Source organism: Trachurus japonicus, chromosome 6 (genome assembly GCF_045865225.1).
Source record: "Trachurus japonicus isolate A0001 chromosome 6, Traja_1.0".
NCBI classification, from domain to species: Eukaryota; Metazoa; Chordata; class Actinopteri; order Carangiformes; family Carangidae; genus Trachurus; species Trachurus japonicus.
The window spans coordinates 10,888,659-10,915,150 of NC_140912.1; the positions used below are offsets into that span (position 1 = coordinate 10,888,659).

The 26,492-nt window shown below is 42.8% G+C and overlaps 1 protein-coding gene across 1 annotated transcript in view; it reads left to right on the plus strand.

The window, feature by feature from the left end:
• Window positions 1-254: 254 nt before the first annotated feature.
• Window positions 255-26,492, plus strand: part of nell2a (neural EGFL like 2a) — a 93,401-nt gene continuing 67,163 nt past the window's right edge. The window contains exons 1-9 of the mRNA XM_085778703.1: window positions 255-678; window positions 943-1,071; window positions 11,589-11,739; window positions 13,577-13,750; window positions 16,884-16,980; window positions 20,747-20,819; window positions 22,161-22,243; window positions 22,507-22,635; window positions 26,123-26,225. Of these exons, the coding sequence (XP_085634829.1) occupies window positions 627-678; window positions 943-1,071; window positions 11,589-11,739; window positions 13,577-13,750; window positions 16,884-16,980; window positions 20,747-20,819; window positions 22,161-22,243; window positions 22,507-22,635; window positions 26,123-26,225 (991 nt within the window). The 5' untranslated portion in view covers window positions 255-626. The remainder of the gene's footprint in view (window positions 679-942; window positions 1,072-11,588; window positions 11,740-13,576; window positions 13,751-16,883; window positions 16,981-20,746; window positions 20,820-22,160; window positions 22,244-22,506; window positions 22,636-26,122; window positions 26,226-26,492) is intronic.

Here is a 26,492-nt window from a genome sequence, read left to right on the forward strand (position 1 = left end):
AATATTTTTCCCCCCATCATGGATTAATGCACACTGTGGACATTTTTCTTTCTTGGCAATAGGCGTGGTTGCAATCAATACCGGTGGGTTATTTTGAATCCATCACGGCTATTCTCGTCTCGGGCCACGAGGGGGCTTCATCGTGCCTCTTTCCCTCCCTCCCTCCCTCCCTCTCTCGCTCCTCGACAGGTCTTCCTGCTCTCCCCTCCTCTCTCTCTCTCTCTCCTCTCTTCTCTCCTCCTTCAGCAGCAGGCGGCTCTCATTCACTCTGCTGAGAGGAGCGTCTAGTGGAGCCGGAGAAGCAGCTTTCGCTTTGTGCAGCCTCCCGTTTACCCACCTGTGCCGCGATCGGTGCCGATGGAGCAGACCGCGCGTTACATGGACTAATTTCTTCACTGTTCCATCTTTTTTCCTCCCCACTCTCCCACCACTCCTCTATCCGGATTTTTGCTTTCAGCATCATTTTTTTGGGCATCCAAAGTTGTGATGATGCCTCCGCTCAACATTTGGGATTGGTAATAGCCTCCTGCGCGAGGGTGACAACATCATTCGCGTGCGACTGAACAGTATTGAATCTGGGAAGTGGACAAAACATGGACTAATTTTTTTTTATATATACATTCACCATGGGATTATTACAGCTATTTCTGGTTCTCAGCATATTTTGCGCCTCCTCAGGTAGGACACAGGGCTGTCAATGATGATACTCTAACCATATCTTGCATCATAAGATGAGATACAGTATTAAATTGTATGTTTTGTATGATTTGCCACCAAATATAATCACACCTTCTTAATTAATCAGCTTGTACATTGTAGCCTACACAGTACACTAACCCCCCCTCCCTTCCCACTGACATCAGCAGAGATATCTTACAGCATCACAGGTAACCTTCCCCTGCTCCGTACAGTGACAATAATGTTTTTGTGTTTGCATATTAGTTTTAGGTTTTGGGATTGACCCTGCCCTGCGCATCAGCGTGTTTGATGAACTAACACTTGGAGAAGGCTTTGATGGAGTTACTCAGGTCCAGGGCTTCCACAGCGAGTCTAGAGCTTTCCACTTCCAAGGTACAGTAACACACACACACACATGCACACTCCTAATATATTTGTTCAGATGAGATAAGAGATAAATGTGTTGTTCTATGTGAAGCAATGTTGAGTAAACTGCTTCTAATGAAAACCGACCCACACAAACATAGCTGTGCTTTGTTTGTTTTTGTTTTATCAACTTGGAGGAGTGGATGAACAGGATGCAGTGCTGTAATCCACGGACCTGCTGTTCTAGTGAGATGCCCAACACTGAGTTTTTTTTTTTTTTTTTTCTGAAAATGTCAGATCATCTGATAATGCTGTAGCCTGCATGCCTGTATATGGCTCTCTCACTGTCCATAGCACACAACAGCGCGAGGGACCGCCGGTGGAGAGCGGATTCTCAGCTCTCCTTCGTAACGGGACTGAGCTCGGGGGGGCCCTCAGACTGCCACCTGCCTGAACAATAGGCTGTGTTGGGTCCTCTTGAAGAAGTGGGGTGAGCAGGGCGAAGCAGAGGGGGGGAGACGGGTGAATCATGCAAAAGAATCATAGAAAGACTGAGCATAATCAGATTAGGCAGGGACAAAACCCGGCGTTCACGGAGATGTATGATGTCAGTCTGGAGGGTGAATGGCCCCCCCTGCTAGACTATACCCCATGGTGATCCTCTGGAGTGTGCACCCAGTTTGAACATTTTTCCTCTCGCCAAAAAATATGAATGGGTCAGAGAAGTGAATCAGATGTCCCTGTTGTCAGTTGTTAGGCAGTGATTAGGCTAAATATGTTATCTATGGCATTTAGCAAAATGGCACTGTGCAAAATGGAGTTGTCAAAGCTGCTTGACTTTACTTCTATAGGCTCTGTTTTGCCAGTGTTACATCTTTGTCATTTTGATGTCAGATACTTATTACAGTCCAAAATGAAACTGTTAACAGTCCCATCACAGGGGTGGAGATGTCTATCATAACCAAGCCAAAAGTAGCAACAGAGGGGAAATTGCCTTTGGCTCCCAGATCAGTGGCAAACACCAAAAGACGTGGCATCATTCAGATCTTCACAAGGAGGATCTCAACACGGATCACATAATGTACCAAAGTGACGGCGTTGTTTTGGAACAGAGAGACGGCGCAATAATTTGTCGACATTTCCCTCCTCCTTGCTGATATCTTCTAATCTCCCCGCACAGCCGCTGAGACAGCAGCACTTCTGCATGGAGCAGCAACTCCAGCATCTCTGTGTGCTGTGAATGCAGGCCATTTGATGTCCTCTGTGTAGACAACACTCAGAAGTGCTTTACCTAGGTAGGTAGTGGGAGGGAGGGAGAGAGAGAGGGCGAGAGAGAGACCACAAGGAAGAGTTAGATGTAGAGAGAGAGAGAGAATAGGAGCAACAAAGACAGTTACAGAAAGAAGCGCCTACAGCTTTTATCATGAAATGAAAAAACATGACGGTTCGGCGGCTGGCACCCCTCCGTCATTACTCTCTGTTATTCCTCTGCATTACCTTTACTAAGTACATTCAGTTACGCAGGCGGAGCAGGCAGCATGTTATTTATGGCGGCGCTCGCCTCCATCCTTCATTTGGGATGTCTATGTTAAGTCAATGATGTTGGGTGAGGGGGAGGCAGGGAGCGGCGTATATACCGGCAAAGCAGACCTGGGCCTCTGCTTGTTTGTGATCAGAAATAGACAGGGGAGGGAGGAGGGGTGGGGGTGGGGGTGGGGGGGGCTAGGCACATACAGTACTGCACAGAGAGTGAGGAGAAGAAGATAGAAGCAGAGATAGAAATAATAATAATAAAAAAAAAAACAGGAAGAAAGAAAGAAACAGGGAGCAGAGCTGTCTGCCAGCTGTTTGATAGACTGCGCCGATTCCACATGTGCAAGTCGCTCGGCTGGGCTGGGACCAGCAGACAGGCCCACGGTGACATTCCGACGCTCATTAGATAGCAGGCAGAACATATCCATGGCTGTCCCCTCCACTGCCTGCCCGCCCGAAGGGATGGTTGTTATCGCTGGGTGCTGGGTGGAGGCAGGAGGAGAGGGGGGGGGGGGTATATACTGTAGAAGAAGGAGCAGGGAGAAGAGTGTAATTCATATTATGGGAATGTGTGTATGTGCACGTGTGTGTCTGTGTGGGGATAAGCAATTGTGGTGTGCACATTGCTGCTCACTCTATCTGCCAAAACATGTTGTTTTTTGTGTCTGAGAAAGAGGAGAGCAGCGTGCAGGGGAGGGATTGCTGTTTAGCGCACCCCTGCTGATGCTTTTGAAGGTAGCTGTCAATGCTACATTGCATGGCATTAGGAGAGGTGGACCTCAGGGACAGGCATAATAGAGGAGGGGGAGAGGGGGGGGGAGAAAAGCCCCGGGGCTGTGCTCCTCCTCCTACGTCCCCGTGGCAGGTGATGCTAAGCCACGCCGCAAAAAAATCACGGCATCATCATTAGCACTCACCCCCCCCACACTTTTTTAATATCGAGACATTAAGATATCTATCTGTCTCCGCTGTATAAACAAGCACAGGGGCCACACCCAGAAGTACTCCCTTCCCCCAACACACACACATACACACAAGCACCAACACTCTCCCTCTCCGGCTACAAGCTACAAGGACCAAACTCATTCTAAGTGCAAACAACACAATTGATAGAAGCATCCTTTCAACTGCAGCGCAAGACTCCCCTGTAATTGTATCTCTGTGTGTGTGTGTATGTGTGCGTTTTGTGTGTGTGAATCCTGCCTGTCTCAGAGGCATGTTCTTGCTCAGACTGTTTGAACACTGCCAGTGAGGTGTTTCTCTGTATGTTGTGGTGATTATGTCCCAGACTGCAGCGACACTGAAGTGTAACAGGATGGAAGAGACTCATTTATAATAGAGCAAAGCTTTGTGTGTGTGTGTGTGTCTGCTTTTGTGAGTAGAGGAAGACAGAAGGATGGCGTGTGTGAACGTTGTCCTGCATTAATGTATGTGTAGGTTATAGTTACAAGTTTCTTACTTGTAACCAGGAGTTCATGCGCTACCATGCGAGGATGTAATGCGATGGGTGAAGAGGGCAGCTTGGCCTCACCGCTGTAGAGCCCGAATCGCCTTGTTGTTTACTTCCGGGTAGAAAACCAGCACGTCACTATATCACCGTTTAGACTAATCTGATGTTTGAAAAGTTCATAAAACCAATGACTAGACAAACATTACTATTTATTTGTGCACATTTTTGTAATTAGTCATGGTTATCATAGATTAGCCGGGCCGTTACCTGTTTAACTTTAATAACTCAGTGACTCAATAAACAGTCCATGAATAAATACTTTCTCCAGCGGATATCTTACATCTTAGTTACAACATGATTGAGCTAACTGGAGTGTCCGACAACGGGAGGGTTTTAACAGCTGATGTTAGCTTAGCTACCACCGTTAGCTGTCCATGTCAGCCTTTCTAGGCACAGTGATTCCCTAAAACTGAATAAATACCACACATAGCTACACAAAACACACACAGAGAAATAGTAATGCTTCCTTAATCATTTCAGATTTGTCTAAATGGTGATAGGACGTGAAAAATATGATAGCTAAACTCTCGTTCGTTACTACTGTTCTCATTCAAATTACGTTCTGGTTTTCTACCCAGAAGTAGTTGTAAACAACAAGGCGATTCGGTCTATTTGGTGAGCTGTTGTCTGTTCTCTCTGCTGGGTTGTATCGAGCAGGTTCAGAGGGTTTCATTCTGGAGCTAACCCCACACTTATAGGAAAGACAAGAAAGCGAAATGGAAATTTACCAGGATCAATACAGCAATTAACACTGACAATAGAGCTTAGTGCGACAGTCATTCTAAAACTTCTGTGCTTCCTTTATGCTGTGGATAATAGCATGGAGCAAAAAATCATACTTTACTGTTTGTTTTCCTTGCAGTTCATGTTGCATCATGCGGGTGCAAATCTCCCATGATAGAAAAACTCAAAGCGATATCTGAAAGAGAGAGAAAGGCTAGTGTCATGCAAATAAATACATATAAACTACATAGAGTGGATAAATATTCTGCCAGTGGGGTAAAACGGGGGAAAAAATAGTTGATTTTTAAAAAACCAGCACAAAAATTTAGCCTTGACCCTGGCTATAAATTGTTAAAAAGGTTTAAAATATTAATGTTATAGATTTGCACCTCCGTAAAATGGGGTAACTTGCAAGAGAGAGATGGATGTTGAAAATGGAAGCAGCAAAAACTGAGATATCCCAGTCTTTAGTCATTATTATCCACAAACAGCTTGGGCTGCTTCCCATAATGCTAGCTGCCTGGAAGAGCCCTATATAATTTTCAATTTACCAACCACCAATTTGTCACAAAGGTTCTGTCTAGACTTCTCCTCATCTGTTTCATATTCACATGAAAAAATAAATTGACCTGAACTTGTAAAACTAGTGCAGATCTAAGCATTTTTGTATTTGAATATAAGCAATCTCAAAAAAGTCAAGTTTAAAGTGCTCAATGTATTTTCTTCAGTTCAACATGGTTTAGGAGTTCCCATTTATACCCTGATGATGAAGGCCATACTGTTATGTCCAAATGTATGTTAAAAGCAATATTGGTTCATCCTTTCTGTACTGGCAACAAAGAGCTTCCTCCCTAAAGTGATTTCAAGATAATAGATATAAACAGAGAGATCATTTGGGCTTCATTCCAAAGTAAGACTTTTTAGTATCTTTATGCATCTACATATGATGTTTCCTTAGTCAACCACCACAACACAAAGCAAAATTTGGTACTAATTAGATTTTAATTTGAAAAATACCCAGCTGATTCATCTAACTAAGACTGCAGAGGTAACACATTAGTTTAGAACAGTGGACTTGTTTGCACAGAAAGAGGACAGACAGCAGAGTTGGTCCCCTGTCACTTGCATTATGACAGTTATGTTCCACATAAAGGCATATGTGTGCTGTAATAGGATAGACTTGAAAAACTGGAACCAAATCACATTGATTTTGTTGCAGTTATATACTATAACAAATATTACTTCTAAAAACCTAACTCCTATTTCAAGAGAATGTTTGCCAGTTTACATGCTGAAATATTTGTACTGTGTAAGATCTTTTTAATTATGATTCTGGACTTGTCCCAGCAGTATTTTATGGTCAGCCCTCCTTCCATATGTCCATCCCAGGCTTGTGAACGTGTTATCTCAGCAGCACCTTGATGAAATTTCTTCCAATTTGGCACCAACATTCAATTGAACTGAAGAATGATTCGATTTTGCCGGGCAGAGGTTAAAGGTCAAGGTCATAGTGACCTCGCCCTCTTGTGAATGCAATATATCAGGAACACCAAGGTGGAATTTCATTTTATCTAGCACAAAAATTCACTCAGACCCCATGATGAACTGATTACAATCTGATGGTCAAAGGTCACTTTTGACTCACAAAACATGTATTTGGTCACAACACATATATTCATATGCTGATTATGACATTGTTAAACGTCTAATCAGACATAATGGTAAGTCTGTGACATCTGTGGCATTTTGTATCTAAATTCTAAATGATCAAAGGTCAACATCACTGTGACCATCATAATGATCAGCAAAAACACATCTGGTTATAATGCAACGCTGGGACTCTGAGACAATTGTGCTTAAAGGGATAGTTCAACATTTTGGCAAATTGGCCCATTGGAATGTGCAGGTCACAACTCGTCCACGAGAGCATTTTGGCATTGTTGGATTGTGTATTTGTTGAGTTTGATGAGGGAAACCAAGAAATCCCATTAGCCTCCGTAGCGTAGCTCTGAGCAGCTCACAGCTCTGCTCCACCGTTCTAAAAATAGCTTGCACCGACAATTATAGATAACCTACTGTTATAACTATAGGGATTATAGCAATGGGCCAATTTGCCAAAATGTATGTAAACGATCCCTTTAAACTTGTTGTAACCTGTTTAGTTGGTGGAGACATACAACCACTAGTTTGATAAGAATGAGACTCAGTGATAGACAAAATAAATTGAAGGAATATTTGTGGGTGGTCTTGTGATGGATCTTTGAATGACATCACATTTTTCTGTTTTAACAACCTACAAACAAATATACAAGGCAGGTGACAGACACTTGAAATAATTAGCACCAGCTAATCCAGTCCACCTGGATTTAATGTCTAAATATAGGATTATCCCATTTCCTTCAGCATGTACTTTTGCATCTGTCGCATTGCCCCAAAACTTCCCCAGCCTTTTTCCAAACTGTTGACTGACATTATCCCCAGCCCCATGTGGTCAAGGTCTGTTTTGCTCGCTGCCTTCTGAGGCGAGGCTGATCCCACGTTCCACACAGGAGCACCGGTGACCATGGAGAGAGAGAGAGATATTTCTATCCCCCCAGGGCTGTTATACAGTTGGGCGGCTGGAAGGCTGTCATTAGCTCTGTGTATGTGTGAATGTCAGACAGGCGGTCACTGAGGAGGAGATCTGAGAATTGGGGGAGAAATTGCTGGCCAAAGCAGTCCTGGAGGTGCCCTTGGCTCAGTTTAGTATTTGTTCCAGGAGAGTGGAGACACAGTGGGGGGAGACGGGGCGGCGAATGCAGATTGACTGAGTGCAGTGGAATATTCAGGAGGTGTAAAGAGCAGCTTTTGGGGGTCGGTTTGTGTGTATGTGTATGTGGGTGTATATTTGTGTGCATACATCTTCATGGTAGCCCATGCCTATGAATATCTCTGCAGCCATCTCCCTCTTTGTATTGACTTACATGGAGCTGTGGACTTGCCAAGATGTTTGTGTTATAGAGTCTGTGTGTTTGTAGGTGTATTCCTATACACCTGTTTGTGCATGTGTTCTCACACTCGTATGTGTGTGCGAGTGTGTTGACAGTAATGAAAGGTTTTGTGTTTGCTGCCAGTGGAGAGTTTATCATTACTCTAATCCCTCTGGAGCGATATTCTCTTGCCTATCCCTCCCACACGTGTGCCTCTCTGCTCATGCCAGCAAATAAAATGTGTTGTTTGAAATATGCTCTGTCATTTTTTAAAATAGAAAACATTGTGCAATAGGAGAACGGCACAGTTTTTACTCAGTGTGTCGTAATATTGTGTTCTTTCCTCTGCTGATTGGATCACAGTGTTTATTCTGACCCCTCTTGGCTCTTTGTGCTTATTGCATCCCATGGCTCGCTCACTCTTCACCGGCGGAAAGATAGCTTCACTTATTTGCAAAATGTTGTTGAAGAGTTTGTTGCAGAGACGTAGGAGGTGTTATTTTGTTCTGGCAATCCACAAGAGACCAAAGAATAAAAGTCCTGATTATTCACATACAAAAGTAGCTATGATCTTCTCATCTCGTATCAGTTATGCTGTTTTTAGGCACAGCTTCCTCTGGGAAATAATTAAATTAGAAACCAAAAAAATGTAATGAGCAGAAAATATGAACTCCACTATGTTCCCTTTTGCTGCAAAAAGGGGGAAATTATCTCTTTCCAGTACAAAACTCCCATTCTGTAAATACAGGTGGAAGTGAAAGCGGTGTGTGAGAAAAGGATTGTGTCAAAGCTGGGTGTATCTGGACTCTCAAGCTTTGCTGCAGGGCACCTGCTCTAAATGCTAAATGTGTGAGCAAGCGACTGGTGCAGCACTATATAGCTACCTATATACCTCCACCAGAATGCAGTGATGGGAGAGAGTTGGTGGTGGTGGTGGTGGGAGGAGGGGGGATTACAGCTGTGTTTGTACTAAGGGTCAGACAAAATAAGACCACATTAGGCAGTTTAAGATTAGAAACGAAGCTGAGGGATGGAAATCGTGGCCGGAGTGTAACCATTAAAGCACAGCGTATCCAGAAGATAAGATTAGGCTGTAGCCCAAAGCTGCGCTTCCTAGGGATGCTGTTGAGCCTGAGGCTTTTGAAGAGCTTTAGTCAGCTGATACAACTTTGTATGTCTCAAAAACACACTTTTTTTTCTCACAATCAGCCGGTGCTCATATCCTGTAAACAACGTGGTTCCACCGTGTTATTGTGCTGAAAAGTGCGCTGATTACAATTTTATGCTGGGTCATCATTTCCAAACCATTTTGTGTCAGTATCTCACATCATAGTGGTAGTTAGGAGCAGGTGGCTGCCCCATCCGGGCGCCTGCCAATAGATAATCGACCAAAGGCCCCCCCTCAGCAGGGCCACATTGATTTGGCAGGGAGGAAAGCTGGCCCTCTCTCCACACAGCGCCAACGCTTTTTCATGTATGTTTTAGTGAACTCAAGAGATGTTCCTGCTATAGCTGCCTTAATCTTGGTTTGAGTGGCTTTTGAAGAGAGATCATCACACTTTTCATAAGGACGACTCCACGGACCGGTCTCATCACTCCATCCGTACGAGAAGATGCCTCCGCCCTCCAATCCCCCACAGTCCCATTTGAAGGCAGCCCCCTTCCCCTCAGAGCAGAAAGGCTGGTGATGAGAGTCATCCACTCATAGATCAAAGGCTCATGGCTGCCAAGCGCTGGAGCAGCCCAGTGGTAGTGGTTCCTCAGTCGTCCTCACCATCCCCCCTCCCCCTTCGCCTCATCAACCTTCTCTCAGTGTGGACCCCGCCCTGACACCTGCTCCCACTGCGCTCATTTTGCCCATGATTGAAATGTCAGCGTATTTTGTTCAACACATGGCACGGCCATAGACAGACCAACACATAGGCTATTGTCATAGAAATCATAAATCCAGTAGGAAATTATAATCTGGATAAACATTATTAAAAAAAAGTATATAAAAAGACAATTAGTTATAAATTTAGCTGCAATTCAGTCATTTGGATCAAAGCAGGACTAATTTCCAATGGCGGTGATTTGGATTTGGTTATTAAGTGGGATCTGTTGATGACAGCAGATTACTGCAAGGCAGAACTCCTGTTGCAGTCATTGGACCATCTGTCCCACCTCAGCCAATGACACTGGAATGATACCGCACTGGCAAATGCAAAATGCATGAGACGGTGCCTCGTGCATCTCTTCTGCTGGGCAACAAATCGAGTGAGCAATTTTGTTTAGACAGAAATGACTCAAAATACGTCCCTGATGGGCTTAAAAGCCCACATCAGGAGGAGGCTAATGCTAGCCGGTAAGTGCCCTGCTGAAAGTTTCAGAGGAGCAGTATATAAAAAAAAAGCAGGCCTCTGTTTAGACTGAGCATGCTGTCATTGTGCGGTCTGTGAGCGGTGAGTTCATCAGTCTTCGTCATGCTGTTGCTCGCTGTTTCATGTTGCATTGTGTTAATTGGCTTCTCCCACCAGCTGGAAGTAATGTTAATACACTGAGGAAAAGCCACCACGCTAGCTTCCTGGAGCGCTTAAATGTACCAGGGCATTTGCATGCATCCCATAGCTGGAAGTGAACTCTTTGATGTGATTGCTTCTGAGAAACGTCATCATTTATTGATGCTTCCATTAAAGTAGCATAGACGTCTGCGTGGAGTTGGCGAAGAGGAAGGGGGCCACACCGGTGGGAACAGGAGCTAGCTTACAAGCTAACTACACAGAAAATGCCCCACACCGACAGCACCATTAGCCTCTCACTCCCTCTCCCCAAATCTGCAGGTTCACGTCTGTATAGTCCTACTCAAGGCCGAGAAGAAACAGGTTGATCCATTGATCTGCGAGTTTTGTTTTAATGTGAACGACCTGACCTCATCTTCAAAGCACCGAAGCTTCAAAATGGCCGCCAGCTAAGTTTCCTAATACCTTAATCTGTCAGAGAGCCTCCTCGTCATCTCAAGGTGTCTTGATGTGACACAAACCTTTATCACTTTGACATCAAAATTAAGTTTTAAAAACGGAGCAAAATAAAATTACACTTGCACCTTCCTAATGTGTTGGTGAAATAGCAACACAGTTTGAAGCACCGTGAAATATGTTGATGTTGTATATAAACAGCCAGGAAACATTTTTACAGGAAATATGAAACATTTTCTTAAAATATTTTTTTCTTACCAGTAAGCATGTTTAGTGGGTTTAGTGTTAATTTTACATTTATGAATTCAAATTCGTCCAGAGAGTGAAGACATCAAATATTTAGAGCATATGCCCTGTGAAATCCCAACCGAATGCTCCGTAGTTTTGTACAGCAAATTCTTCTGTTTAATGACTTGTATCCCTAAAATGTCAGTTCTGCATTTCATTTCAGCTGCAGCATATTTTAACATCTCACAGTTAAATTGTTGTGTGTAATTAGAAGTATTATATCTGCCATTACATCTGTCATTGTTTTCATTTCCAGACATGCTATGCTTAAATAAAGCAAAGCCGACGGTGCTTGTTTACCAAGACAAGGAAATAATTAAGTCTGATGAAAATAGATCTTGTTGAAGAGATTGATAAGGAGATGAAATGTATATTTGTGTCCATATAAAGTTGCAATCTGTTTAAATATTGTTGTCTTATGTAATTACATATGATTGATGTTTAGTTTGTTACAATTTAACACAAATGATTGATTCTATCTTTTTCATCGACAGAAGACTCGGTCTTGACGAGTGAGCTGGCGTTTACTGCTGTTACTGATGATGTGATATTTATGTTTTCATTCAGGATCCTCCAGGGAAGTGAAGGCTCCTGTTGAGGTCTCCCAGCAAATGGTGCAGAAGCTGAGAGGCAAGAATGAGTTTACCGTGCTGGCGACGCTCAAACAGGATCATCTCAACTCTGGGGTCATCCTCTCCATCCATCAGTCTGAGCACAGGTACCATGTGTTCACACCGTGTTATGTTCAGGATATGTTTTTTTTAATGCACAGGATGAGGATATATCAGGTCATTTCAAATACAATATTTTTTTAATTTACACTTTATATATATGCAGAACAGAAATGCATACAGGAAAAAAACAAAAAGGAATCACTGATACATAGTAGATTTGACAAGTGCCTTTTTTGTAAACATAATATTGTGAAGTTAATTTTGACATGCGTGTTTTTAGCAGCGCAGCACGAAATGTCACACGGAGTGCAGTGAAGCTGTTAAACCATAAAGAAGACGTTTTGTTTTTAATTTCATCCTGCTGCCCGTTTTGTTGCTTCAGCAGTCTGTGATGTGTTGATTGAAACCCGAATATTTGTATTTGATGAGCACTGTAGATGCTTTACATGGCAGCAAACAAAGCAAATCACCCCTGTATGCCAATGTATTATTCACAGTCCATCAACGATCCAAACATTGAGTCTGTAATCGTGGATCGAAAACTAACGACGCCCTATCCGCAGTTAGCATGCTAATGTTTTCCATTAGTTTGTGGTAGCTGAGCCGTTGGATGATCAGAACAGCAATCTGAATTCCACATAATGCGTTGATTGAACAGTTTGTACATTAAAGTCAGTTCTGAGAAGAGAGCTCATAGGGTTGTTAATGACTTTCCCCGCCGCTGATTAGCTTTCCCAGCCATTCATATGCAACTAAGCAGCACTGCATGGTTTCATTTGGAGACATGGCGAGGGCTAATTCAGCGTCAGAAGTGTTAGAAGGTGCATTTATAGAACGGGGATGAATGTGCATGCATGGCTGGGCGAGAGTAAATCTATTAGATGTGGTTTGCAGATAAGTCAGTTCCATCGCTTCACTTGCAAGTGTGGTTTTTTTTTTCTTCTTTTGAATATTTTTTCCGGCAAATGACTTTAGTTTAAATATGTCTTTAAAGGCAGAGGTGATGAGTGTGTATCAGCAGCTCTATCCATTAGTGTCACTATGCTGGGGTGAGCCTCAGTGGTGTGGAGAAGAGGATTCTCCCAGAATACTAATACTCCAATGTAAAGAGCTGAACCTCCACATGTGTGCCATTGTTGTGCGTTGCTGATGTTGCACTTAACAGCTATATAGTACCATTATGCTTGACTACCGATGTGATTAAATTCTAAATGGTGTTGCAAACCTGGGGAGATGTGTGTGAGTGCACAGCTTGGAAATGAGTGACACGTTTACCTCTCAGCGCTGTTGCCAAGAGGAGCCCCGACTTCAGACACTTTGGTGATGCGTGTGAGAACAGAAATAAGAATTCACTTCCAGTAATGAGACTTAAAATGCATCAAGGGTGTGCTATACAATGTAAGGAAAGTACATTCTCAGAGAGGCTGTCTGGTTTAAAGGGGAACTATGCAAGTCCGCTCGCTTTTCCGCTGTTTTGTTTACGCTCCTCTCGACCATGTGCATTTGTTTACAACAAAGCCGGCAAAAAATCAATAAATGGAGCGGTGGATAACGTTACATAACATATACGATGTGTGTGTTTGTGTAGTCTTGACCGTTATGAACAAAAGATTACGGGTTACGGAGCAAGTTTGTGTCGCGGTGTGCATAGACGAGGGCTGGGACACCGGGGCGGCGGCCAGGTACTACACTGATGTTGCAAAGTTGGTTTTCAGCCGTGAGATGCCAGGTGAAGCCTCCGTTGTCACTCCTAACAAGTCACAAGTCATGTAGTTAACTTATCACAATTACTCCAGAGCTTTTTAATGAAGGTAAAAATGTAGCATCGCCACGGGAGAAATCCTGCTTAGTTCCTCTTTAACCGCTGCTTGCATCCTGCAGGTTCCTGGAGCTGGAGAGCAGCGGCCAGCGCAGCGAGGTGCGTCTTCACTATCGCACCAAAGGCCAGCAGGCCCACACCGAGGTGTTCCCCTACAGCCTGGCCGACGACCAGTGGCACAAGGTCTCGGTGGCCGTCAGCGCCTCTCATGTCATACTACACGTTGACTGCAACAGGTAAGACGTCGCCACTTTGCTGTACGTGCATGAGACAAAGAGGAACTTTGCAGTTTTACACTTCAAAGTCTGTTTCGCAGGTTTTAGGAGAAATTCTGCACATGTGAAAGAAGTTTGATAAAGCCTTATTAGGCTCTGAGGGGAGCTGTGTGAGTTCTGATAATTTGCCACGAGTGATGTCACTCTAGTCGGCATCCTGTGGGGCTGGAGAGTACGATGCGATAATTCGAAAACAGAGAGAGGAATTTGGGAGCATGCAGTCTGGAAGAAATGAGGTTGCCAGACATCTGTGGCTGCTGCTCCTCGCCTCTGTATGAGGCAAAAGGCCTGGAACACACTGGATGCTTGGCTGCGCCGCTGTGGAGAATCACACCTGTGTGTTCACACTGGACGTGTCTCTGCTGCTGCTGCTGCTGCTGCTGCTGCTGCTGCTGCTGCTGCTGCTGCTGCTGCAGAGGCTCTGTCTGTTACATAGAGTTTGTAGGTTACTGGAATGTGGGATTTATCTGCATTGTGAATACATTTTTGATCCATTTTCTGACAGGAAATGTCAGTCAAGTGCTGCGTCTCCACACGCAGAAGCTGCAGTGGTTAAAAAAAAAAAATCTATAATATTATTTTTATCTGTGACAGATTCAGATTCAGTCTAGACATAGAAAACCATAGTGTTAGCTGTCAGTTGCTGCTGTGATGTGATGACTGTTCTTGCATCCACTGTGTTCCTGGCCTACTGGCTGGAGGCTGCATTAGGTGCTACTGTATTAACATATCACACCTGAATCTCTGACCAATCTGCCGTTGCACAAGATGCATTGTGGGTAATGTAAGTGCTGGTTTCTGATAAGGAAGAAGAATGTGTGGAATAAAAAAGCATATCTGTAGTTCTGCTCCGATGTATGTGGGAGAAACCTGGTGATGGGGGAGGTTGTCCAGTTTCATCTGTGAATACAACAGAAAAAAACAGCTACGATCTGCTCCTGTGTTTCAAAAAATAAGTATTCAGGGATGCACCAGACTGATATCAGTCATGACATGACCAAATAATGCTGATATCATCATAGATTCACATTCACATCTATTTAACCATGGCAACCCGTCAACTTAGTTTTCTAATACCACAGCGTTACCTTATATGACCTTACATAAATGCTTCCTGTGCGTCACACAGTGAGGGATGCACATGTCAGATTTGGGCAAAATGGAGCATTAGTGTTGGATCAGTGCTATTTATTGGCAGATATACTGAATCGTGGTATTGAATCATCATCAGAAGAGAAAAGGCTGGATTTATAGTTGAACCTGTCAAATGTGTTATTATTATATCCGTCACATCTATTTTCATGAAACTATCCTTGCTCAACAAGTAAGAAAAGTTAGAGATGGAAAAAGAGACGATACAGCAGCACTGTCATCTTCAAAAGGTTTTAGACTCACTCATGCAGATAGACAGAGAATGAAAATGTGAGCTTATTTTTGGTAACTTTTAATTGAATGTGAGTGTTTGTTGGTGGGAAGGAGTTTAGGGGTCAGGTCCAGTCAGACCAGCAGTCCATCAGAGTGATTCAACCTGCCTTCATTACCCTCCTCTCAGTCAGTTTAATGAGGGTTGGGGGGCTCCCCTCCTTTGGTGAACTGGCCTTTCCTTCAGCGATTAAATAAATAAAAATGAAAAATATTTCCATCAGATCACAGCTGAACCGTCAGTAACTAACGTACCCGAAAGCGGAGGGAGAAAAGTAACAGCAGAAAGAAGCGAGGAACAGCATGCGCACTCGTGTGGGAAAGCGAGAGAGTGTTTGTGTGGACTGAAAAACAAAACTCAATTTGGTAATTACTCTGTGTAATTTAGTGTATTGCTGCTGTTTAGCACTTAAGTGCACGGAATGACACTGCAGACTGTGGCCCCCGCTGACGGCAGCTCGGGTCGCTGCACCCAAATTATACATGCATCTGCTGTACGACAGGGGCGTCGCTGTGTATGTGCTGGGATCTTCCTTGGCACAGTGAATGAGGCAGACGGCGACACCGTGTGCATCGCAGAGAGCATGTGGATATCTATACCCACCTCAGTGAAAGAGTTAACAGGGGGATTTAACAGGGCAAAGCCTGCAGGGTGTGTGTGTGTATGGGAGGGGAGCTGTAAAACTAGCATTAGAAAACAGTAACATGACAGCATATACACACATCTCTCTGCATCAGACAGGGCTTGATTCAATTTAAAGAGGATCTATGCAAGTCTGGTCGCTTTTCCTCTGTTTTGCTAACCCTCCTCTCGACCATGTGCATTTGTTTACAAGGCAGCCAGCCAGAAATCAATCAATAGAGCTGTAAATAATGTCATATATCTTATACAATGTTAGGATGTGTATATTTGTGTAGGTTTATCTGTCATAAATAGGAGATTACGGGTTACGTGGTGCATTTGTGTCACAGTGTGCAGACGAGAGCTGGGACACCAGGGCAGTTGTTTTTCAGCCAAGAGATGCTAGGTGGAAGGCAGAGAGCCTCCATTCTCCCTGAAACAAGTTACATGTCATTTATTAAACCATCACAATTACTCCAAAGCTATTTAATTAAGGTAAAACTGTAGCAAAGCTAAGCTAACAAATCCTGCATAGTTCCTCTTTAAGGTTGTTCACAGGTTGCATTATTCTAATGACAGACTGTCTGAATTAATTAGGAGATGTCAATATTCTCCTGTTCATTTGGGACACATGTTTTGGTCATGTCCATCTTTGTTTGGTTTCTGGTCTTCAATCTTCCAATCACTCACAGCGATACCTGGCAAAATACCGCTGCCTGACCCTTTGATAGCTATCTACGGTGTAGTTAGTGATGAGCTAAAGTTGTCCCGCCACATGCCCGCCGTCTGCTGATACTACTGAACTGGAAGGGGAGGAACCCTGCCTTCTTTCTTTCTTTCTTTCTTTCTTTCTTTCTTATTTCTTATGCCAGAGGTCCAGAGTGTTGGTGTTATGGCCATAATGGTCAATGCTGGATGGGGGGGCAGGGTTCACACCTTTTGTAAGAAATGCATAACCAATCATATCAATGTTTTTGATATGGAAAAATTATAAATAAAGATAAACAATAACATGCATGGATTCCTAAAACTATTTTCTGTGTGTTGCAGGATCTATGAGCGGGTGGTGGAGGTGCCCTACATGGACATACCTGAGGATGCCTCCTTCTGGCTGGGACAGAGAAATGCTGCTCATGGCTTCTTCAAGGTTAGCATGGCCTGCCATCTGCGATATCGGCTAAGCAGCGGATGATTCTGAGTGGCAGGATGAAGTCATGGCTCTCAGCTGTTGCACCGGCTTTTTTTCCTCCACACTCAATCTTGTTTTAAACTGTATCCTCTTCCTCTTTGTTTTGGCTTGTTTGGTTTTATTTATTATAGCTGCTGGATTTAATTGTGTGCATTTCTCATGGATTACCATTTTAATTCGAGGGGTTTGCTCTGCCTATCCTAAGAATTGACTTTTTTTTTTACTGTGTGTCATTGTTGCTTCCTCTCCCTTCGTCTGCAGCTAAGCCCAGTGCAATTATCTCAGCAACCCCCTCAACGCTGATTTCGGAGAAATCATTAAATAGCCTCTGGACTATGCTCATTAAACTTAGTATATAGCTTTGTTTATCAGACAGGGAGACATATATCGCTGCTCCCAGACTGAACCCAGCTCCAAAAAATTTCCCACCTGGGGAGACACGTTGGGGCAAAATGTCAGCTTACCGGCAGCTAGAACTGTTTTAATCAGTCTGGCTCTGTGTTTGATGGTGTGTTGGTGTTTGTGCACGTGTGTGTGTGTGTGTGTGTGTGTGTGTGTGTGTGTGTGAGAATGAGTGTGTGTGTGTGTGGGGGAGGCTGTTAATGCTTTACACATTGTGTCCTGGCTGTTGAATTTCCTCTGTGTTAATTGGTAGATGAAAGAAGCCTCGGAGGTCACCCTACTAATCTTGTCACGTAGCAGCATCTCTCCTCGCCGCTCTGTGAAGCCTTGATTAGTGGCGAGGAAGGCACGTCTCCTTTTCAAACACACGCCTTCATCAGCACACGCACGCTCAAACACACACACACAGAAACAGTCCGTGTGCGCGCGTGTACGTGGGTGTCAGCTGTAGAATATCACGGCCGTAGCAGCGATAGTAAAAGACTTGAGTCAGAATAAATGCATCTGCACCTGCATATCTCAAGATATATGCACGGTTTACACACTTCAGAGATAAATCTGTTGTGTGTAACACATCTAGTGACACCATTTCTTATTAGAGATATGTTAGCCTATTTGTAGTAGATTGCTATGGTAATGTGGCAAATGTAACTTAAAAGGCTGGAAGAAAAACTACTGTTAATTTGGGTAATCCCAAATGCAACAAGATTCCGGGGCTGTTGAAACATGCAAATCAGTTTTTACTCCACAGTTAGATTTCATTCTCATGTTAGTTTTCTTTCTTTTTTTTTTAGCCTGGCAGGATATCTGTATGATATCTATATAACTGCGTCTGAAATGATTCTGTCGCCAACTGTTTTCCCCACAAATTCACGTTTCCTGCACGGATGAGGCAGCTGTCGACGTCCCGCTGCACACATGCTGCAGTAAACAGAGTCTCTGACACGGAGGAGTCACTTTTTGGAAATTCTAAATGTACCTCTGTATTTCTTTCTTTTTCTTTTCACTCGCCAGAAGGTGCAAAGCAAAGTCTGACAACTGGCTGTTTAGATAGCGCTGCGTTACAACACAGGCTCTGCTCAAAGGCACTAAAATAAAGAATAGGTTTTTCCATTTCTAATCCTTCATCCCTGTCTTGAAATTTCAGTTCAATCTCTCATCACATTCTATAATACGATTATCATTTTTTGACGATTTTAAATATTGTTTGAACTGAGGAACAGGATGTACATATACACACATACTATATCTAACCATCTATCACCGATCATATAAATCTATACATCACTTGGCCATTACCTAATAGTAGGACATCTTAAAGGGAGACACTAGAGGTGAATAGGGAAAAAAAAATTAACTAACAGATATCACCATGAAACTTAACAAGTTTATCACTTACATTAAGACAAATATTTTTTTTAATTACAAGTTTTGTCAACTTTTATGTTTAAATGTGTAAATGAGGCAATATCTGATGAAATATGTGCTATTTTGCATACATTTCCAGAACCGAAATCTGAACAATGGATAAAGCCCCTTTCAAAACTCTTGTTTTATTTTGTTGACATATTAGAGTCAGAAGTTTCTACAGAGGGGGGTTTGGATATCTCTTTTATCACTCTGTAAATGAGAAAATACTGTCACCAGCCCTAAAAAATGTAATTTTGCCCTGTTTTTAGGGACAAAACGTTGTATAAATCAATCTAACCCTCTGTAAAAACCTTCAGAATATAGAAAGGGATCAAACTGGAAGGTTTGGTATCTCTAAGTGTTGCTGAAGTGGAGATTTCGGGCCCAGATTATGAGGAAAAACTCATTTTGAGAAAACGGCCTTTAAAGACTTGTACTGTAAAATTCCATAGATTGTTAATGTAAATCGTACTTTTACGATTGGTTGCAGATACGGAGGAAACAACAATTTTTGGAGCCTACATCATTGTGAAAGAGCTTTACAATGATACCTGACATGACATGTGTCAGACAACAGGCACAGCAAAGTGTCACAGTACCATGTTAACTTTTTGTAAATTTAGGAGAAATCTACTGACGATAGAAGACAAAATGAAGTAAAAGAAAACACCTTAATGTGGATTTTCTACCATTTCTTTCCACTTTTCTGAAAGAATACATGTTCAGGAAGAAAAATAGCCCAAAATCTCAAAATTGATCAGTGCATGAAAAAACAGTGTGTTTGCCTTTAGTGTCTCGCCATAAGAAGTGGGTTCATTGATATCAGTGATGTCCATGTACTGTATATAGCTGGACTGAGGTCTGATTTATTCAATTAGATAATTGATGGCTCTCAATGTGTCTTCAGCTCGGTATCAAGCCACAGTCGCCTAAAAGTAGCTGAATCTCACCTCTACATTTCACTTCACTCTGAAATATCTGACATTACTGAAAACAAATAACTATTCTCTGACTTAAATCACATTTGTTTTAAAAGTTAACAGCGCAGGTGAAGTTTGCGGCGGCTGCAGATATGTGTATAGTCTTATGTTTCAGCTACAAGTTTGATCGACACAGCTCTATCTGCCTCCATTTCAGCGCGTCGCCATGAAAAATCAGCACATCATTACCGCAGGATTTTAAATTTATGGCCGGTAAATTGAAGTGGCAGGACAATTTAAAAAACAATTTCTCCTAAGTTGCACCGCTCCACTTCTGTATGGGAAATAATGCACTCAAGGAATGAAATGGGGCCGGGTTACCATGGCGACGGAGCATCCGTGTGTATGTGTACACGTGTGTGTGTGTTTGTGTGTGTGTTTGTGTGTGTGTTCGGGGTTTGGACACAGGACGAAAGGCTACCAATTGGGACTTATGAATCAAATTGAATCTGTATCTCCTGTTTATGCCTATCAGAGGAGATTGGAAGCAAAAATAAAAATTCCATCTACTACTAAAACCCCCACATCACTAGTTCACTTAACGTCCTGCTGGTGCCCGGTTATGAGATGATTCATCTGAATCACAGCCGGTGAGATGTATTACCTCAGAACTAACTTCCCTGTCTCTCACTCCCTACTTAGAAAAATACATTTTCTCTCAATTGGACGGCGGTTTCACGGAGTTCAGTTTTTATGATTGCAGCAGTGACTCCCAGGCTTCTCATAATCAGGGTTGTTGATTTTTGTGCTTGCATGTCCTGCCTACGCCCGGGTTTGCATGTTATCTGGCGTGGAAAATGTACGACGTGTGCGCTCAAGACGCCGCCGCCGCCCCTCTGGGTCCTCATGTTAACATGCTTCACCTCATCTCTGCTCTCTGTTAGTTATTATTCTCCCTGATCAGAAAGTTTGCTGTGTGTCTGTGTGTTCAGGGGGTGATGCAGGACGTGGAGATCGTGGTGATGCCACAGGGTTACATCTCACAGTGTCCAGACCTGAACAGAAGTGAGTGAAATCCTACTTAACACACTGAAGAAGCTGTTTGGTTACGTTTAAATGACAACATTTTGATATTTGATTGCACTGATTTGTTTTTCTATTTAAACGCTTCAGACACTACACTCAGTGAAGTAAAACAGCGGTCCTTCAGTGAAACTCTGGATAATAACGTTTTTGCTAAATCAATAAATCAGTAAAAGTCCTTGAAGAGAGTTTCTTTTGAATTCACACATAAAACTCTAACATCAGTGCACAAATCCTCTTTCATCTGTGTTAATATAATACTATGTGGCAGCAGGTTGAACTTCACTCATATGAAGAAAATAATTTATGTCCCTCACTTAATTAACTTATCTTTAAAGGGATAGTTTAACATTTTGGCAAATTGGCCCATTACCATAACCCCTATAGTTATAGCAGTAGGTTCGTTACCTTTAATTGTCGGTGCAAGCTATTTTTAGAATGGCGGAGCAGAGCCACGAGCTGCTCAGAGCTACGCTACGGAGGCTCATGGGATTTCTTGGTTTCCTTCAACAAACTCATCAAATACACAATCCAACAACTCCAAAACGCTCTGGTGGTCAAGTTGTGACCTGCACATTCACCACGTTATGAGATAGTAACGGAACGTTACAAGACAGAGTTGTCTTCAAGGCAAATGCAGAGACTGCTTGCCGAAAAACTGCCCCCGATGGGAACGCATTGTGGTTTTGCATGAATTTACCTCGTAGCGTAGCTCTAAGCAGCTCACGGCTCTGCTCCGCCGTTCTAAAAATAGCTTGCACCGACAATTAAAGATAACAAATGTACTCCTAACACTATAGGGATTATGGCAATGGGCCAATTTGCCAAAATGTTGAACTATCCCTTTATACCCTTCAGACACTAAACAGCTGTCCTTCAGTGAAACTTTGGATAATAACGTTTTTGCAAAATCAATCAATCAAGTCCTTGAAGAGAGTTTCTTTTTTCACACACAAACTCTAACATCAGTGCACAAATCCTCTTTCATCTGTGTTAATATAATACTATGTGGCAGCAGGTTGAACTTCACACATATGAAGAAAATGATTCATGTCCCTCACTTAATTAACTTATCTTAAAGAGGTGATCTTTAAGACTCTTGGAGTTGGCGAACATGATGATGCTGTTGCTATTTTTGCAATTTAGTTACTTACCAGTAAAGTGATGAATATTTTTTCTTTATGATGGTACATTATTCTTTATGTTTATTGGAGTTTTTTCCATCTACTATTCAAACTGCATGATAAAAAATACATTTTTTAAGATTGTTGGTTATATCGCAAATTTGAAGTAAATGACAGTTGATTGTGTCTTGTTTCCCAGCATGCCCAACTTGCAACGACTTCCATGGACTTGTGCAGAAAATCATGGAGCTGCAGGACATCCTCGCTAAAACATCCAGCAAGGTAGTGTGACAGAGTGTAAACTGTGCTGTTTTGACATTTAATCAACAATTCCAGTGTTATTTAAAAAGAACACATTTGTTAACATGAATCCCAGCAGGCGTGTTGATGTGAGACATCAGCTATTGTTGTAGTTACATGTGTATAGGTGCTCAGACTTTCTTGCTGCCACTGGTTTCCTTACGTGTGAAGATATAGACACACACAGAAGCTCACTCTTGTCTTCTCCTCGTCTTGTCTTTTGTTTTTTGTGGGGGGGTGAGCAGCTGTCCAGGGCGGAGGAGAAGATGAATGGGCTGGATGGCTGCTATTGTGAGAGAACCTGCAGCGTCAAGGGGGTCGTCTACAGGGAGGACGAAGGCTGGACAGATGGCTGCAGGAACTGCACATGCACGGTGGGGCTTCACACACGGGTGTGCGACGGTGTCTGTGTGTGTGTGTGTGTGTGTGCGCGCGCACTAGGCTCGGGTGTGCATGTTAGAGTAATAAAGACCAAGGGAGGGCATTCAGTTTTAATTAAATGTGTGTATGTGTGTGTTTCTCTCTGTATGTGTGTGTCTGTGTGAACACTCTGAACCTGAAATGATGTTCTCGTCATACTGCATGTGTGTGTGCAGTTGTATGTCCACAGGCATGTGGATATGTCATAAAATAAATACTGCCCTACAAAGGCAAAGTGCAGTATCTGTAAAAATGCCATACTGAGAAAAACAGCTTTTTGTGTTTTTCATTGTCAGGTTTAAGCATCAAATTATGAATAACTACCAAGTCTATAATTGATTAGATAAAGTTGGACTGAATTAAATGTATTTTGTAGTTTGTCTTTCTGATCATTTTGCCTTGGTTTTGGTTCAGATACTGCATTTTGCCTTGGTTTTACTCCAATGGAATTATAGAGTAAATTCTAGAATGTAGGGAGTACAGTTACTCTTTGCAGATACTGCACTTTGCCTTGGCTTCACAGTGCTTTTTTGATGGACAGCAAAATAAAAAGCCCAATAACTCTGGAAATTTTAGTAGTACCAATATCAAATTCTACCAGATTGAAGAGAATATGCCACACTTTTGATTGGTCAAAAAAAAAAAAATGAAAAAATGCAGATACTGCACTTTCCCTTTGTAGGGCAGAATAGGTGTGTGTACAGACATGTTTTTGTCTGTGTGTGTATGTGTGAGTGTTAGAGAAAGAGAAGGGAAAAAATCCACTTCACTGCGCCTGTATCGCAGTATGTTCACATTTGTCTGCATGTCTCCGGTTGTGTGTGTGTGTCTACAACATGTACACACACATCCATTGCTTCCATTGTCAGTTTTGCTTTTTGTGTTCATCAAGTGTGTGAAGGCTGGGGTGGGGGTGGGGGGGGTGTGTGTGGGTGTGAGTGTATGGGTGGGGTGGAGGTGCAGAGTGGAGTATGAGGGCCTCCATTGTCGACAGCTTGTATTCTCATTATTTCCTTGCATTAGGAGAAGGTTGCCCCAGTTACCCGAGAGAACAGATCCTGTATTGAAACCTCCACAGTGCTCAGGATTAGACGCATCAACAACAGTGCTTAGTGATGCTCGATTCTTCCAAGGATCTACTTTGTGCTGCATAAACTGTAAATAATCGCACAAAAAAAAGAGAATTAGAAGCAATCGGCGATCGGGAGCTGGTACGCCCTGTCAACGTCCTCAGCTGTGGAACAGGAAAACTCATACGCTGCTACCAAAGCTCTCCAACCAGCCAATGAGATGCCATCGCGCACCGCTACCCAGAAAAAAAAAAAGAAAGAAATCACATATCTCTCAGTGCACCGCACCTAATTGCTCTTGACAGATGATAATTATCATCAGGGATTTGTTCTGCCCACTATGCCCACATCCTATGAAATCGCTCCATTCGCCCTGAACAGTGTGTTGCCATTCCTGGGATGCAATTAAGGAATTAGTTGGGATATGTTCCTTACCGTATGTGTGGCAATTAGCCGTGACCTTTAAAATGCAAAGGTCGAGCATTAAGATGTTATCAATTATGTGTATCAGCTTCATAGATGTTGCTGTCACAGAGCTTTCATCCGTGGAAGCAATGTTAATTACATGCACAGCTGGGGAGAAGGAGATAGCATTTGAATGTATTATATATAGGTGTTGGTGTTGAAATCTACTGCAGGTGATGGGTAGATTTACAACAGTGGCTTCTGACATTTAAATGAGTAAACACTCACTCTCTCTCCCAGGATGTTTAATAACTGCAGCTGAGGAGTGGCGGATAGGCAGGGGGCAAATATTTGTACAGAGGGGCCTTGACACTCATAATGGAAATGTTAAGACTAAAATCAACTCATTCTCACCATTGACAATTTAATAAAACAGTAGTACTGATGTTGGTCCAAAATAAAATAAAAAAGTTCTCAAGAAGCAGTGTCTCCAGAGAAGAGATGCAGCTAATGGTAGGATTACACAGACTACCTTATTTTCCAATTTATAACTGCAATCACTTGACGGCCAGTCAACGCTGAACTGTGTGTCACCTAACTCAATTTCACCACCTACGTACAGCAAAGATTTTCCACGTCGGTCCACTTAGCGATGACAAAAACAAGGGCAAAGAGTCGACAGCCACTCGAATGTAAAATGGAACTCGTGGTTGAATTGTACTGAATCATGATCTTTTAAAACCACTGGTCACTTTATCAACCTGCCTTTATACTCAGTAAACTCATGTACTGTATGTAGTGCAGAATACCTTCTTGGCAACATTTTTTTAATCTTAACTCAAGGCTATTTTCTGGGTCTTTCACCAGCATCTTGTGGTCTTCCTTTTGGTTGTTTAATTTTTCTTTTAGATATTTTTGGGTGTTTTTTTGCCTTTATTTAATAGGACAGTGTAGAGAGACAGGAAAGCAGGACTGGGGAAATGACATGCGCTACAGATCGTCAAATCTGTCGAACCTGTGATCAGTGCTTCAGGGATATGCCAACAAGACATCGACTCTCGAACCACTTGACCACTGAGCACCCCCTTGATTGTTAAAGGGATAGTTCAACATTTTGGCAAATGGGCCCATTGCCATAATCCCTATAGTTTTAGCAGTAGGTTCGTTACCTTTATTTGTTGGTGCAATCTATTTTTAGAATGGCGGAGCAGAATCGTGAGGCAAATGCAGAGACTGCTTGTCTATAAACTGCCCTCGACAGGAACCCACATAAGTGGTTTTGCATGAATTTACCTTGACAACATCTCCGTCTCATCATGTTCCATTATTATCTCATAGCGTGGTGAATGTGTAGGTCAAAACTTGTCCATGAGAGCGTTTTGGAGTTGTTGGATTGTGTATTTGATGAGTTTGATGAGGGAACCCAAGAAATCCCATTAGCCTCCGTAACGTAGCTCTGAGCAGCTCGCCGCTCGGCTCGGCCATTCTAAAAAATTGCTTGCACTGACAATTAAAGGTAACAAACCTACTGCTAAGACTATAGGGATTATGGCAATGGGCCAATTTGCCAAAATGTTGAACTATCCCTTTGAAATTTTAATGGTTGAGAGAGCATAAAAGTGTTTTACTCTATTGCTTATGTCAAATTATAAGGAGGTTTACTACTCAAAGCGATTGTGTGTGTGTGTGTGTGTGTGTGTGTGTGTGGGGGGGGGGGGCTGACACAATCGTATCTCACTTAGATCAGTATTAATGTATATTGGCCAGTAAGCTGAAGTGCATAAATGCCAAAGCTCCATCCTCTCATTATCCTCTCAGATACTTATAAGTGTATTTTTCTACCGTTAAATCTTATTGTCATAAGGTTTAATTACCTAATGTAAGCTATTAGTGTAATATCTGTCCAGGATCGGCCTGACTGAAGCAGTTTGCCTTTAAACAACTCATGTTTGCATCTCTCCACCAGAATGGCACGGTGCTGTGTGAGGCCATCTCCTGCCCTCCCCCTCAGTGCCCGGCGGGCACAGCGCCTGCCTACGTGAAGGGGGCCTGCTGCAAGGAGTGCCAGCGTAAGTGGAGCACCCCTTGACCCCATCGCCCTCCCACACTCACGCAATCACGGACACAATTGTACACAAACAACGTCCACAAACCTCCACTACCATCACCAGATTTAGAGCCGCACATCACGCCTCCACAAGGGCTGTCTAACAATTGACCAGGGCTCCGCTGTGTTGCTAAGCTACCTCCTAACATGCCTCTTGAGATGGGTCCGTCCTTTTGCATATACATGCGGCCGATCAATTATTCACTAGCTGGCTTCAAAACACAGATGG